This window comes from Mustelus asterias, chromosome 12, assembly GCF_964213995.1.
Source record: "Mustelus asterias chromosome 12, sMusAst1.hap1.1, whole genome shotgun sequence".
NCBI lineage: Eukaryota > Metazoa > Chordata > Chondrichthyes > Carcharhiniformes > Triakidae > Mustelus > Mustelus asterias.
This window is the reverse complement of record NC_135812.1, coordinates 107,242,414-107,257,805: the sequence shown is the minus strand read 5'-3', so window position 1 is coordinate 107,257,805 and position 15,392 is coordinate 107,242,414. Positions and strand designations below refer to the sequence as shown.

At 53.6% G+C, this 15,392-nt stretch overlaps 1 protein-coding gene across 2 annotated transcripts in view; it reads left to right on the top strand.

The window, feature by feature from the left end:
* LOC144501810 (carbonic anhydrase-related protein 10) overlaps window positions 1–15,392 on the top strand; it is a 448,509-nt gene that overhangs the window by 357,523 nt on the left and 75,594 nt on the right. For both annotated transcript variants that reach the window (XM_078225854.1, XM_078225855.1), the window contains exon 7: window positions 1,603–1,757. In XM_078225854.1, coding sequence (XP_078081980.1) covers window positions 1,603–1,757 — 155 coding nt within the window. The remainder of the gene's footprint in view (window positions 1–1,602; window positions 1,758–15,392) is intronic.

Genomic DNA, 15,392 nt, shown 5'->3' with positions numbered 1-15,392 from the left:
AGAGAAGGAAAGGAGAGAGTGCAGAATGTAGTGTTACAGTCATAGCTAGGGTGTAGAGAAAGATCAACTTAATGCAAGGTAAGTCCACTCAAAAGTCTGACAGCAGCAGGGAAGAAGCTGCTCTTGAGTCGGTTGGTACGTGACCTCAGACTTTTGTACCTTTTTCCCGATGGAAGAAGGTGCATGGGGTCTTTAATTATGCTGGCTGCTTTTCAGAGGCAGCGGGAAGTGTAGACAGAGTCAATGGATGGGAAGTCAGTTTGCGTGATGAACTGGGTTTCATTCATGACCTTTTGTAGTTCCTTGCGATCTTGGGCATAGCAGGAGCCATACCAAGCTGTGATACAACCAGAAGGGGTGCTTTCTATGGTGCATCTGTAAAAGTTGGTGAGAGTCCAATTCACTCACTTCCATCCTCCCCCTGTTCATGCCACACACACACAACCTCCCCCCCACCACCAGCCCCACCACCCCCCAATTGTTCTGGGTTCGAATCCCGCCACAGCAGATGGTGGAATTTGAATTCAACGAAAAAAATCTGGAATTAAGAATCTACTGATGACCATGAAACCATTGTCGATTGTTGGAAAAACCCACCTGGTTCACCAATGGGAAGGAAAGCTGCTGTCCTTACCTGGTCAGGCCTACATGTGACTCCAGAGCCACAGCAATCTTACAGATGGGTCATAAATGTCAGACCAGCCAGCGATGCCCACATCCAGTGAATAAACAAAATATACTTCTCCTGTCGGGCCTTGCACTCCCCGACTGGCCCAAGGCAAGAGGGACTGAGAGGAGGGACTGAGTGGAGGGACTGAGTGGAGGGACTGTGAGGAGGGACTGTGAGGAGGGACTGTGTGGAGGGACTGAGTGGAGGGACTGAGTGGAGGGACTGAGTGGAGGGACTGAGTGGAGGGACTGAGTGGAGGGACTGTGAGGAGGGACTGAGTGGAGGGACTGAGTGGAAGGACTGTGAGGAGGGACTGAGGGACTGTGAGGAGGGACTGTGAGGAGGAACTGAGTGGAGGGACTGAGTGGCGGGACTGTGAGGAGGGACTGAGGGACTGAGTGGAGGGACTGAGTGGAGGGACTGAGTGGAGGGACTGAGGGACTGTGAGGAGGGACTGTGAGGAGGAACTGAGTGGAGGGACTGAGTGGAGGGACTGTGAGGAGGGACTGAGGGACTGAGTGGAGGGACTGAGTGGAGGGACTGTGAGGAGGGACTGAGGGACTGAGTGGAGGGACTGAGTGGAGGGACTGTGAGGAGGGACTGAGGGACTGAGTGGAGGACACTCAATGTCCACTTCCCTCTGGGTCTGTTGTCCCCAGGCTGCTGTTCCTATGGATACCGGAGCTTGGTGCTGTGAGGCGGGGGAGCTGTTGTAACGCACTGAAAACAGATGTCTAATTAACAATTTATTTAGTGATTAACATCTCTAATTATTCATGGAAATATTCCATTCCGAATTCAACACTTGGATGCGGGAGAATCTTATCTGATTCAGTGTGACGTTTGGTTGTGAATTGTACAGATTGCGAGCAGCTTTGTGCAGAGTGAGGTAACTTCTGGATGGTTTGTAACTGTTTGTCTTTATTTTCTAGATGATGCCTATTTACTGCAGGGGTTAAATATCGAAGGGCTATACCCCGAAACACCCAGCTTCATCACATACGAGGGGTCAATGACCACCCCACCCTGTCACGAAACTGTGACGTGGATTATAATGAATAAACCAATCTACATCACCCGGATGCAGGTACAAATCCATCCATCACCCTCTGCTACTCTTCAACTTCTCACTTCAATCCCTTTCACTTTTCCCTCATTCCCGGCTGTGGGAACGGGGGTGTTGGGGGGGGGGGGGGGGGGGGGGCGTGGATTCAGGGAGCAGAGTCCAAATCAGTTCTTCCATATGTGACCGTTGAAGATAGACTTGTATTTCCGTCAGACCTGTGGCTCCGTTAGCTTGTCCTCACACACTTTCCAGTCGATGAAACCATCTATTGGAGCGTGGTCCCCATTGTGGGAAGAGCAGGAACCAATTCACTCAAAGGAAGCTCCCAGGGAGATAACTGACCAGCTGACCTGCTTCTGTGATGTTGATTGGAAGATGAGGACATCTGTGAAGGGGGTCGGGGGTGAAGGGGTGAGGGGGGTGGTCATCAGTTGAATGTAACATCTGAAAAATAGCACCTCTGACAGTGCAGTGTTCCCCCAGCACTGCCCCGGGAGTGTAGCCTGGATTCTGTGCTCAAATCTCTGGAATGGACATCGAGCACACCTTCTGTCCAAGGGGCAACACAGGGTGTTACCCACTGAACCCTGGCTGACAGAGTGTTCTGGGGTGTGCAGCGGGGAGGGGTGCAGCAGGGTATTGGGGTGGGCGGGTTGGGGGAGAGGGGGGTGATGGTGACTTTTACCTGAAGTACACAGGGAGGCGATGGCCTAGTGTATTATCGCTAGACTATTAATCCAGAAACTCAGCTAATGTTCTGGGGGACCCGGGTTCGAATCCCGCCACGGCAGATGGTGGAATTTGAATTCAATAAAAAGTATCTGGAATTAAGAATCTACTGACGACCATGAAACCATTGTCGGAAAAACCCATCTGGGTCACTAATGTCCTTTAGGGAAGGAAATCTGCCGTCCTTACCCGGTCTGGCCTACATGTGACTCCAGAGCCACAGCAATGTGGTTGACTCTCAACTGCCCTCCAAGGGCAACTGGGGATGGGCAATAAATGCTGGCCCGGCCAGCGACGCCCATGTCCCACGACTGAATGATTACAACACACATGCACTCTCTCGCCAGCCCGGGGTGGTCCTCACAGCGGGGCCTGATTCATTATTTCTAATTCAGAAACAAGTGTCCAATATCACCGGAAAGAATCTCTGAAGTCACCCAGACTCGAAACTCTATTTCTCTCTCCACACACACTGCCAGACCCGCTGAGTCTTTCCAGCATCTTCTGCTTTTATAGCTGACAGCGCTGCCTGAAATACATCAACTAACTCCAACAGCAACTTGCATTTATATAGCACCTTTAATGTGGTAAGAATAACCCTCGATTGTTTCACACCAATGCTCTCAAACCACATCTGCAAACACAATCATTAAATGTGTGGATAGGGCAGGTGACAATTGGTCAAAGGTGTCTGAGAGGGAGTTGGAGAGGTTTAGGGAGGGGGTTCCAGAGCTCAGGGTACGGCACGGGCCAACGGTGGAGCCCTTAAAATTCAGCCAGAGGCCAGATTAGAGGAACGCAGAGATCTTGGAGGGTTGTGGGGGTGGAGGAGGTTACAGAGATAGGGAGGGTTGGGGGGCTGGAGGAGGTTACAGAGATAGGGAGGGTTGAGGGGCTGGGCGAGTTTACAGAGATAGGGAGGGGTGTAGAGGCTGGAGGAGGTTACAGAGATAGGGAGAGTTGTGGGGGTGGATCAGGTTACAGAGATAGGGAGGGGTGTAGAGGCTGTTGGAGGTTACAGAGATAGAGAGGGCTGTAGGGGTGGAGGAGGCTAGAGAGATAGGGTAACCCTCCCTAACCCTACTAATCTACACTTCTTGGGACGTTAAGGGGAAATTTAACATGGCCAATGCACCTAACCAGAGAGGGAGGGAGAGAGAGGGAGAAGGAGGGAGAGGGAGGGAGAGGGAGAGAGAGAGGGAGGAGCCTCACAACCCTCCCTATCTCTTTAACCTCCTCCAGCCCCACAATCCTCCAAGATCCCTGCGTTCCTCTAATTCTGGCCTCTGGCTGAATTTTAAGGGCTCCACCGTTGGCCCGTGCCGTACCCTGAGCTCTGGAACCCCCTCCCTAAACCTCTCCAACTCCCTCTCAGACACCTTTGACCAATTGTCACCTGCCCTATCCACACATTTAATGATTGTGTTTCCAGATGTGGTTTGAGAGCATTGGTGTGAGAGAGGGATTGAACATCTTTGGACTGTGGGAGGAAACGGGAGCACCCGGAGGAAACCCACGCAGATACGGAGAGAATGTGCAAACTACACACAGATATCCACTCCATCTGACGAGGGAGCAGCGCTCCGAAAGCTTATGGTATTTGCTACCAAATAAACCTGTTGGACTTTAACCTGGTGTTGTGAGACTTCTTACTGTGTTCACCCCAGTCCAACGCTGGCATCTCCACATCAAACTCCACACAGACAGTGACCCAAGCCGGGAATCGATCCCGGGTCCCTGGCGCAGTGAGGCAGCAGCGCTAACCACTGTGCCACCGTGCCAGTTGATCCAGTGTTCAGAAGTGTTTGTGGGAGATTTACATTCCTCAACCTTGGATAACCCGGCTGGAATTCCAGGATTCACGCCCTTGACTCAATGTCACACCGGGTGACATCTAGTGGACTGACAGAGAGGCACAGCAGCCTGGGACAGAGGCTGTGTCCCAGAGCAAAAACCCTTCTCAATGTCTTCATTCCGCTATTTCCTGCAATAAGTGATAAGTTACAGATTTATTTTTGCTGTTCACAATGTTTCCCCAGCCAATTATCCTGGGAACTGGAACCTTTCTCAAAAACAAACTGCATTCAGATTCAGGCAGCTGGGTGGACAGCTCCCTCTCTCCCTGTTCGGTGAAGTGTTTGTACAAATTGTCACTGCAGAATCAGGGTTCGGATTAGCCGGGCGGATTATTAATATCCGATCGCATCTGATACTCAATCCATCCAGAATCCAATCTGGGACTGGGGATTCAGAAAGATTCCTCATTCATTATTTTCTCTCGCTAATCCCTGGAGATACACGCTGAACGCGGAGGGAATCAACGGTGAGGCGAGCAGCGCCCTCTCCCCACGACCCCCTCCCCTCTCCCCACTAACCCCTCCCCTCTCCCCACGACCCATTCCCCTCTCCCCACGACCCCCTCCTCATGACCCCCTCCCCTCTCCCCACGACCCCCTCCCCTCTCCCCACGACCCCCTCCCCTCTCCCCACGACCCATTCCCCTCTCCCCACGACCCCCTCCCCTCTCCCCACGACCCCCTCCCCTCTCCCCACGACCCCCTCCCCTCTCCCGACGACCCCCTCCCCTCTCCCGACGACCCCCTCCCCTCTCCCCACGACCCCCTCCCCTCTCCTCACGACCCCCTCTCTTCTCCCCATGACCCCCTCCCCTCTCCTCACGACCCCCTCCCTTCTCCCGATGACCCCCTCCCCCCTCCTCATGACCCCCTCCCCTCTCCTCACGACCCCCTCCCCTCTCCCTATGACCCCCTCCCCTCTCCCTATGACCCCCTCCCCTCTCCTCAGGTCCCCCTCCCCTCACCTCACGACCCCCTCCCCTCTCCTCAGGTCCCCCTCCCCTCACCCCACAACCCCCTCCCCTTTCCTCAGGACCCCCTCATTACCCTCTTCCCCACCCCCCATGACCCCCTCCCCTCATGACCCCTACTTTCCCCATCGCCCCCCTCCCTACTTCTCCCTCTCCCTCTCTCCCTCTCCCTCTCCCTCTCCCTCTCTCCCTCCCTCTCCCTCTCTCTCTCCCTCTCCATCCCTCCCTCTCCCTCTCCATCCCTCCCTCTCCCTCTCCCTCTCTTCCTCCCTCTCTCCCTCTCCCTCTCCCTCCCTCCCTCTCCCTCTCCCTCTCCCTCCCTCTCTCTCCCTCTCCCTCCCTCCCTCTCCCTCTCACTCCCCCTTTCTCTGAAGCCCAGCAGTTTTTCTCCTTTTCACCTGTGTCTCCAGTTTATTTGGGAAGTGAATATTGAATCCATTTCCAGCCCCTCCCCGGGTAGCGTCTTCCAGACCCTCGCACCTCGCTGAGTACAAAAACCCCCCTCATTTTCCTCTCTCTGACTCAATGATTTACCTCAATGTTCAAACCAGCTCCTGGCAAAACAACCCAGAAACATTTCCAATGTCTAAACGGAGATGGCGGTGTGGAGTGAATGAACAACCTCCTGGAGATCATTCGGGAGAGCTGGTTTACGGTTTTCTATCTGTTTAGAATCCAGCCAATGGGTAAGAATTAGAAAGACATTGTTTAAATCATAATGAACAGAAATCAAAGAACAGGATTCGGATTGGCTACGGTCAGAGACTGAGAAGAAAATCTTTCGGACTCCGAATGGCAAACGACCTTGGGGATTGAGAGTTGGGGAAATCTAGAGTCGTTGGCTGGAACTTTCTGATCCCACTGAGAGCACAACCCCCTCCACCCCACTCCACCACCCCCCCTCCCCACTTCCCAACCACCCCCACGTACCGCACTCCCCCCCACCACCGCCCCACCCCCAGCAGCGAGGGATGCACTCAATGGGAAACCCCTTTGACAACGGCCGGTCTGTCATATGAGGAGAGACTAAGTCGGTGAGGATTATATTCACTGGAGTTTAGAAGAGTGAGAGGGGATCTCATAAAAACTTATAAAATTCTAACAGGGTTAGACAGGGTAGATTCAGAAAGAATGTTCCCGATGGTGGGGGAGTCCAGAACTAGGGTTCATAGTTTGAGGATAAGGGTTAAACTTTTTAGAACTGAGGTGAGGAGAAATTTCTTCACCCAGAGGGTGGTGAATGTGTGGAATTCACTGCCACAGAAAGTAGTTGAGGCCAAAATGTTGTCTGATTTCAAGAAGAAATTAGATATAGCTCTTGGGGCTAAAGGGATCGAGGGATATGGGGGGAAGAGGCGGGGGGAGTTAGGATATTGAATTTGATGATCAGCCATGTTCAAACTGAATAGCGGAGCAGGCTCGAAGGGCCGAATGGCCTCCTCCTGCTTCTAGTTTCTATGTTTCTATGACCAGAAGATCCCACCGCTGGCCAATGGTTTGATTTGATTTGATTTATTATTGTCACATGTATTAGTATACAGTGAAAAGTATTGTTTCTTGCGCGCTGTACAGACAAAGCATACCGTTCATAGAGAAGGAAATTAGTGTAATGATGGGTTGCCTCCCACCTGCATGAAACAAACGGTGGGTGTGTGGTAAATCTTGTCTGGGCCTAGGAGAACAGGCTCTGCTGTCTGGGCTTGGGAGAGCAGGCTTTGCTGTCTGGGCCTGGGAGAGCAGGCTCCGTTGTCTGGGCCTGAGAGAGCAGGCTCCGCTGTCTGGGCCTGAGAGAGCAGGCTCCACTGTCTGGGCCTGGGAGAGCAGGCTCCGCTGTCTGGGCCTGGGAGAGCAAGCTCCGCTGTCTGGGCCTGAGAGAGCAGGCTCCGCTGTCTGGGCTTGGGAGAGCAGGCTCCGCTGTCTGGGCCTGGGAGAGCAGGCTCCGCTGTCTGGGCCTGAGAGAGCAGGCTCCGCTGTCTGGGCCTGGGAGAGCAGGCTCTGCTGTCTGGGCCTGGGAGAGCAGGCTCTGCTGTCTGGGCCTGGGAGAGCAGGCTCCGCTGTCTGGGCCTGGGAGAGCAGGCTCCGCTGTCTGGGCTTGGGAGAGCAGGCTCCGCTGTCTGGGCCTGGGAGAGCAGGCTCCGCTGTCTGGGCCTGAGAGAGCAGGCTCCGCTGTCTGGGCCTGGGAGAGCAGGCTCTGCTGTCTGGGCCTGGGAGAGCAGGCTCCGCTGTCTGGGCCTGGGAGAGCAGGCTCCGCTGTCTGGGCCTGAGAGAGCAGGCTCCGCTGTCTGGGCCTGAGAGAGCCGGCTCCGCCGTCTGGGCCTGGGAGAGCAGGCTCCGTCGTCTGGGCCTAGGAGAACATGCTTTGCTGTCTGGGCCTGGGAGAGCCGGCTCTGCTGTCTGGGCCTGGGAGTGCAGGCTCCACTGTCAGGGCCTGGGAGAGCAGGCTCCGCTGTCTGGGCCTGGGAGAGCAGGCTCCGCTGTCTAGGCCTGAGAGAGCAGGCTCTGCTGTCTGGGCCTGGGAGAGCCGGCTCTGCTGTCTGGGCCTGGGAGTGCAGGCTCCGCTGTCTGGGCCTGGGAGAGCAGGCTCCGCTGTCTAGGCCTGAGAGAGCAGGCTCTGCTGTCTGGGCCTGGGAGAGCAGGCTCCACTGTCTAGGCCTGGAGAGCAGGCTCTGCTGTCTGGGCCTGGGAGAGCAGGCTCCACTGTCTAGGCCTGGGAGAACCGGCTCTGCTGTCTGGGCCTGGGAGTGCAGGCTCCAGTGTCTGGGCCTGGGAGAGCAGGCTCCACTGTCTAGGCCTGAGAGAGCAGGCTCTGCTGTCTGGGCCTGGGACACTCAAGCATGCATGACTTCCCTCTCACAAAAAACACACGGAGCTGCTGATTAATTTCCCCACTCAGATTGACGGTGGGCTCTGGCTCATGAAGTCTACTCTTGTTGAGAATGTGTCAAATATTTTGGCTGGATATCGAGAGACCTTGTACTATCTGATCAATCATGTAGTATTTTTATTCTGTTTTAACGATGCCAGAACTGACTGTTGCACTCTCTGAACATTATAGTGACACAACATGTAGCACAGAGTCAGCTCCCAGTAACATCACCAGCAATGTTAAAAGGATTTTCATGTTAGGTTCGTAACCTGGCCGTCACAGTTAATGTGAACAGCCCCAATCTGCGAAACACAAACTCAATTCAAACATTCTCAAAGCACTGAGTACCATCCAAACCAATCCCCATTGTATACGATTCCAAAACTAATCCCTTCCTATTCCCAACCGGTATATCAGATCACAATGGACAAAGCCTCGGCTCATTCCCATTGTACACAATCCCAATGGATCACAATCCCAATGGACAAACTCCTTCCCATTCACTCCCACTGTGCACCATCCCAATGGATCAAAACCTTTCCCATTCACTCCCATTGTGCACAATCCCAATGGGTCAAACCCCTTCCCATTCACTCCCATTGTATACAATCCCAATGGATCACAACCCCTTCCCATTCACTCACACTGTACACCATCCCAATGGGTCAAAACCCTTCCCATTCACTCCCATTGTGCACAATCCCAATGGGTCAAACTCCTTCCCATTCACTCACACTGTACACCATCCCAATGGATCACAACCCCTTCCCATTCACTCCCATTGTACACAGTCCCAATGGACAAACTCCTTCCCATTCACTCCCATTCGACACAATCCCAATGGATCAAAACCCTTCCCATTCACTCCGATGGTACACAATCCCAATGGACAAACTCCTTCCCATTCACTCCCATTCGACACAATCCCAATGGATCAAAACCCTTCCCATTCACTCCGATGGTACACAATCCCAATGGACAAACTCCTTCCCATTCACTCCCATTCGACACAATCCCAATGGATCACAACCCCTTCCCATTCACTCCGATTGTACACAATCCCAATGGATCAAACACATTCCCATTCAACCCCAGGCTATAGAGACTTACTGGATTCCACCTCTTCACCTCCCTCCCTCTTTTTTTACCCCACTTTTAACCCCATTCTTTGACCCTCCCGAGTGCCTCAGGTTCTGTTTAGTGATGATTTGAGTCTGATATCTGTTCTGTGAAGTTCCTGGAAATGTTTTCCACGTTATTGACATTGTGTCAATGTCAGTTGTTGCTATTTTGCTTCTACTTGGCAGAATCTGCAGGCAGCAGTGAGAAGTTGCAGAGTTGTAACTGCTGTCAATGATTTCTCCTCTAGTTCAGGCTCACTGAATGAAGGCTCTGGCTACAACCCAGGGATAAACAAATGAGTTGCTTTTACCTGGAACCAATCCAAGCAGAACATCTTTACAATTTGAAGTAATTTTTTGCCACATTAATTTTCAGAATGTATAAACGTTAAGAATGAATGTTGTACAAACATTGGAATAGAATGATACAGCCAGGATTCTGTCAGCTTTCTTAACTTCCTCCGAGGAATGTTACAGTATCTGAACAACCTCACTGTGACCAAGTAAAGGAGAGGGTCAATGTGGGTAGTGTGGTTGATGTCGTATATATGGACTTTCTAAAGGTCTGTGATAAATTGTTGCCCAAAAGACATGTTAGTAAATTTGTCCTCTCTGGGATTAGGGAGAGGATGGCTGTGTTACAATGAATCATAGAATCCCGACAGTGCAGAAAGAGGCCATTTGGCCCATCGAGTCAGCACCGACCACAATCCCACCCAGGCCCTATCCCCGTAACCCCATATATTTACCCCGCTAATCCCCTGACACTAAAGTCAATTTAGCACGGTCAATCCACCTAACCTGCACATCTTTGGAGTGTGGGAGGAAACCGGAGCCCCCGGAGGAAACCCACGCAGACACGGGGAGAATGTGCAAACTCCAGACAGACAGTGACCCAAGCCGGGAATCGAACCCAGGCCCCTGGAGCTGTGAGGCAGCTGTGCTAAGCACTGTGCCACCGTGCCACCCTGGTGAATGCACAGAGACCAGAGGGGATGATCTTGAGCCCACACTCCCCGTCTGCGGGAATGGCGGTGCGCGTTCAAAATCCAGAGAGCGCGATTTGTGCTGGTGAATTTAAAAATTCCCATCTTCCAGCCCCCCACCCACTCCAGCGGAGTGACATGTAACACACCGCGGGACCCCAGAAAGCTCATTAGCATCTCATTAGTGAGCGCTCTCTCTGGGATTTCCCCTCCCTCGCCAGGTATTCAGCGGGCAGGCGTGGCGTCACACCAGCGCCATTCACAACAGCCCCACGTTAGCGGGAACCTGGCACCTTCGCCTCCGAGGGGGAGTTCGGAGGGGAGCGCTCAGACAGCCAGCTCCCTCCGCAGTGGGCACTGCTCAGGGGGAGCACTTGGGGGCACTGATACGTCCCATCAGGGCCAGGGGCAGGTATCCCAGAGTCACCATTACAGAGGGGGGTCTGGGGGGGGGGGGGCGTCGGGAGGGGGTCACTGACGGGCCTTATCCTCCTTTCATGTCGTGACGCTCCTCGCTATATCAGGGTTGTGAAGGATGGTACACAGACCGTGCTTCCTGTTTCCTCCGCCCTGGGTTCCTGTCCACATCGCATCTGAGGGAGTGCCCTTCATCAGTCGGGGGCTGGCAAGAGGGTGAGAGGGACATGGCACTGCCAGTCTCACACTCCACTGGGATAGAACCATAGAACCATAGAAAATTACAGCTCAGAAACAGGCCTTTTGGCCCTTCTTGTCTGTGCCGAACCATTTTTTGCCCAGTCCCACTGACCTGCACTTGGACCATATCCCTCTACACCCCTCTCGTCCATCAACCCGTCCAAGTTTTTCTTAAATGTTAAAAGTGATTTACCACTTTATCCGGCAGCTCATTCCACACTCCCACCACTCTCTGCGTGAAGAAGCCCCCCCTAATATTCCCTTTAAACTTTTCTCCTTTCACCCTTAACCCATGCCCTCTGGTTTTTTTCTCCCCTAGCCTCAGCGGAAAAAGCCTGCTTGCATTCACTCTATCTATACCCATCAAAATCTTATACACCTCTATCAAATCTCCCCTCAATCTTCTACGCTCCAGGGAATAAAGTCCCAACCTATTCAATCTCTCTCTGTAACTCAGCTTCTCAAGTCCCGGCAACATCCTTGTGAACCTTCTCTGCACTCTTTCAACCTTATTCACATCCTTCCTGTAACTAGGTGACCAAAACTGTACACAATACTCCAAATTCGGCCTCACCAATGCCTTATATAACCTTACCACAACACTCCAACTTTTATACTCGATACTCCGATTTATAAAGGCCAATGTACCAAAGGCACTCTTTACGGGATGAGGCAGCGGGTGAGTGTGGTGATTCCCCCCAAGCTTGGGGGCACAAACAGGCAGCGTGGGGGCTCTGTGAGTGAACAAAGTGAAATTTATTGACAGGCATTCAGAACAAAATGGTGACCAATCTGTGATAGTGTCGACATTCACCCGTACCCACTCAGTGCCTACAGTTTCTTAATCTTCCTCACCCTCCAAGACAACTTCCACGCCCTTTTGCCTGAGGTGACCTGGGGGGGGGTATCCCCCAGGGGCCGGGACCTGGAGGGTCCAGGCCTGCTTTCAGGTAGCATGGGTGTTTGGCTGCTGCCACCCTCGGCTGGAGGTGTGTCGCTCACAGGAAGTCGGGGGGGGGGGGCGGTCTCAGGTGGGCTGGAGACCCCCGCAGTCCCCTGGACGGAGGGCCCTGGGCTGTACTCCTGCCAATCCTCTTCACTTTGAGTTCCCGGGAACCCTGTGCTGCACGACAGAATGGAGGGGCAGCTGGAGGGAAATCTGGAAGCCCCGCCATCCTCTGGCAATGACACTGATTCCCACCAGGATCTGTCCCATGCGGGCGAAGGCCAGCACCATGATACGGGCATCTCCCACTGTTTAAGAAAGGAGAACAGACATGGGGGAAAAGACGGAACTGCAGAGCTGTGAGCCTGCTGTCAGAAACAGGGAAAATTCGAGAAAATGCTACAAAAGCGGATATGATAATGATGTGACTCAGATTGGACAGAATCAACGTGTCTTTATGGAAGGGAAATCATATTTGACCAATTTGGCAGAGGGTTTTGTGAATGTGACTCGCAGAGTAGTTGCGGGAGATCCAATGGGTGTGGTGTATTTGCATTTTCAGAAGGTTTGTGATACACAGGAGATTCAACAACAACATTCGAGAACATGGGATTGGGGAAATTATTCTGGAATGGATGGAAATTTGGTTAATACCACCCACTGGGTGTGGAACCCATATCCCAGTGAGAGGCAGTGTGTGTGGAACACGTACCCCAGTGAGAGTCAGCGTGTGTGGGACCCGTACCCCAGTGAGAGTCAGTGTGTGTGGAACACGTACCCCAGTGAGAGTCAGTGTGTGTGGAACTGTACCCCAGTGAGAGTCAGTATGTGTGGAACCCGTACCCCAGTGAGAGTCAGTGTGTGTGGAACCCGTACCCCAGTGAGAGTCAGTGTGTGTGGAACACGTACCCCAGTGAGAGTCAGTGTGTGTGGAACCCGTACCCCAGTGAGAATCAGTGTGTGTGCGACCCGTACCCCAGTGAGAGACAGTGAGTGTGGAACCCGTACCCCAGTGAAGATCAGTGTGTGTGGAACCTGTACCCCAGTGAGAGTCAGTGTCTGTGGAACTGTATCCCAATGAGAGTCAGTGTGTGTGGAACCTGTACCCCAGTGAGAGTCAGTGTCTGTGGAACTGTATCCCAATGAGAATCAGTGTATGTGGAACCCATACCCAGTGAGAGTCAGTGTGTGTGGAACCCGTACCCGAATGAGAGTCAGTGTGTGTGAAAACCGTACCCCAGTGAGAGTCAGTGTGTGTGCAACTGTATCCCAGTGAGAGTCAGTGTGTGTGGGACCCGTACCCCAGTGAGAGTCAGTGTGTGTGGAACCCGCACCCCAGTGAGAGTCAGTGTGCGTGGAAACCGTACCCCAGTGAGAGTCAGCGTGTGTGGAACCCGTACCCCAGTGAGAGTCAGTGTGTGTGCAACTGTATCCCAGTGAGAGTCAGTGTGTGTGAAACTGTATCCCAGTGAGAGTCAGTGTATGTGAAACTGTATCCCAGTGAGAGTCAGTGTGTGTGGGACCTGGACCCCAGTGAGAGTCAGCGTGTGTGGAACCCGTACCCCAGTGAGAGTCAGTGTCTGTGGAACTGTATCCCAATGAGAGTCAGTGTGTGTGGAACCCGTACCCCAGTGAGTGACAGTGTGTGTGGAACCCGTACCCCAGTGAGAGTCAGTGTGTGTGGGACCCGTACCCCAGTGAGTGTCAGTGTGCGTGGAACCCGTACCCCAGTGAGAGTCAGTGTGTTTGGAACCTGTACCCCAGTGAGAGTCAGTGTGAGTGGGACCCGTACCCCAGTGAGAGTCAGTGTGAGTGGTACCCGTACCCTAGTGAGAGTCAGTGTGAGTGGTACCCGTACCCTAGTGAGAGTCAGTGTGAGTGGTACCCGTACCCTAGTGAGAGTCAGTGTGTGTGGGACCCATTCCCAAGTGAGAGTCAGTGTGTGTGGGAAAAGTACCCCAGTGAGAGTCAGTGTGTGATAAACTGTGTCCCAGTGAGAGCCGGTGTGTGTGGAACCCGTACCCCAGTGAGAGTCAGTGTGTGTGCGACCCGTACCCCAGTGAGAGTCAGTGTGTGTGGAACCCGTACCCCAGTGAGAGTCAGTGTTCGTGTGGAACCCGTACCCCAGTGAGAGTCAGTGTGTGTGGTACCCGTACCTGAGTGAGAGTCAGTGTGTGTGGGACCCGTACCCAAGTGAGAGTCAGTGTGTGTGGAACCCGTACCCCAGTGAGAGTCAGTGTGTGTGGAACCCGCACCCCAGTGAGAGTCGGTGTGTGTGGAACCCGTACCCCAGTGAGAGTCAGTGTGTGTGGGACCCGTACCCAAGTGAGAGTCAGTGTGTGTGGAACCCGTACCCCAGTGAGAGTCAGTGTGTGTGGAACCCGCACCCCAGTGAGAGTCAGTGTGTGTGGAACCCGCACCCCAGTGAGAGTCAGTGTGTGTGGAACCCGCACCCCAGTGAGAGTCGGTGTGTGTGGATCCCGTACCCCAGTGAGAGTCAGTGTGTGGGACCCGTACCCCAGTGAGAGTCAGTGTGTGTGGAACCCGTACCCCAGTGAGAGTCAGTGTGTGTGGAACCCGCACCCCAGTGAGAGTCGGTGTGTGTGGAACCCGTACCCCCCTGAGAGTCAGTGTGTCTGGAACCCATACCCCAGTCAGAGTCAGTGTGTGTGGAACCCGTACCCCAGTGAGAACAGGTGTGTGTGGAACCCATACCCCAGTGAGAGTCAGTGTGTGTGCGACCCTTACCCCAGTGCGAGCTGGTGTGTGTGGAACCCATACCCAGTGAGAGACTGTGTGTGTGGAACCTGTACCCAAATGAGAGTCAGTGTGTGTGGAACCCGTACCCCAGTGAGAATCAGTGTGTGTGGAACCCGTACCCCAGTGAGAGTCAGTGTGTGTGGGACCCGTACCCCAGTGAGAGTCAGTGTGTGTGGAACCCGTACCCCAGTGAGAGTCAGTGTGCGTGGAAACCGTACCCCAGTGAGAGTCAGTGTGTGTGGAACCCGTACCCCAGTGAGAGTCAGTGTGTGTGGAACCCGTACCCCAGTGAGAGTCAGTGTGTGTGCAACACATACCCCAGTGAGAGTCAGTGTGTGTGGAACCCGTACCCCAGTGAGAGTCAGTGTGTGTGCAACACATACCCCAGTGAGTGTCAGTGTGTGTGGAACCCGTACCCCAGTGAGAGTCTCTGTGTGTGGAACCCGTACCCCAGTGAGTGTCAGTGTGTGTGGAACCCGTACCCCAGTGAGAGTCTCTGTGTGTGGAACCTGTACCCCAGTGAGAGTCAGTGTGCGTGGAACCCGTACCCCAGTGAGAGTCAGTGTGTGTGCAACACATACCCCAGTGAGTGTCAGTGTGTGTGGAACCCGTACCCCAGTGAGAGTCAGTGTGTGTGGAACCCGTACCCCAGTGAGTGTCAGTGTGTGTGGAACCCGTACCCCAGTGAGAGTCTCTGTGTGTGGAACCTGTACCCCAGTGAGTCAGTGTGTGTGGAACCCATACCCAGTGAGAGTCTGTGTGCG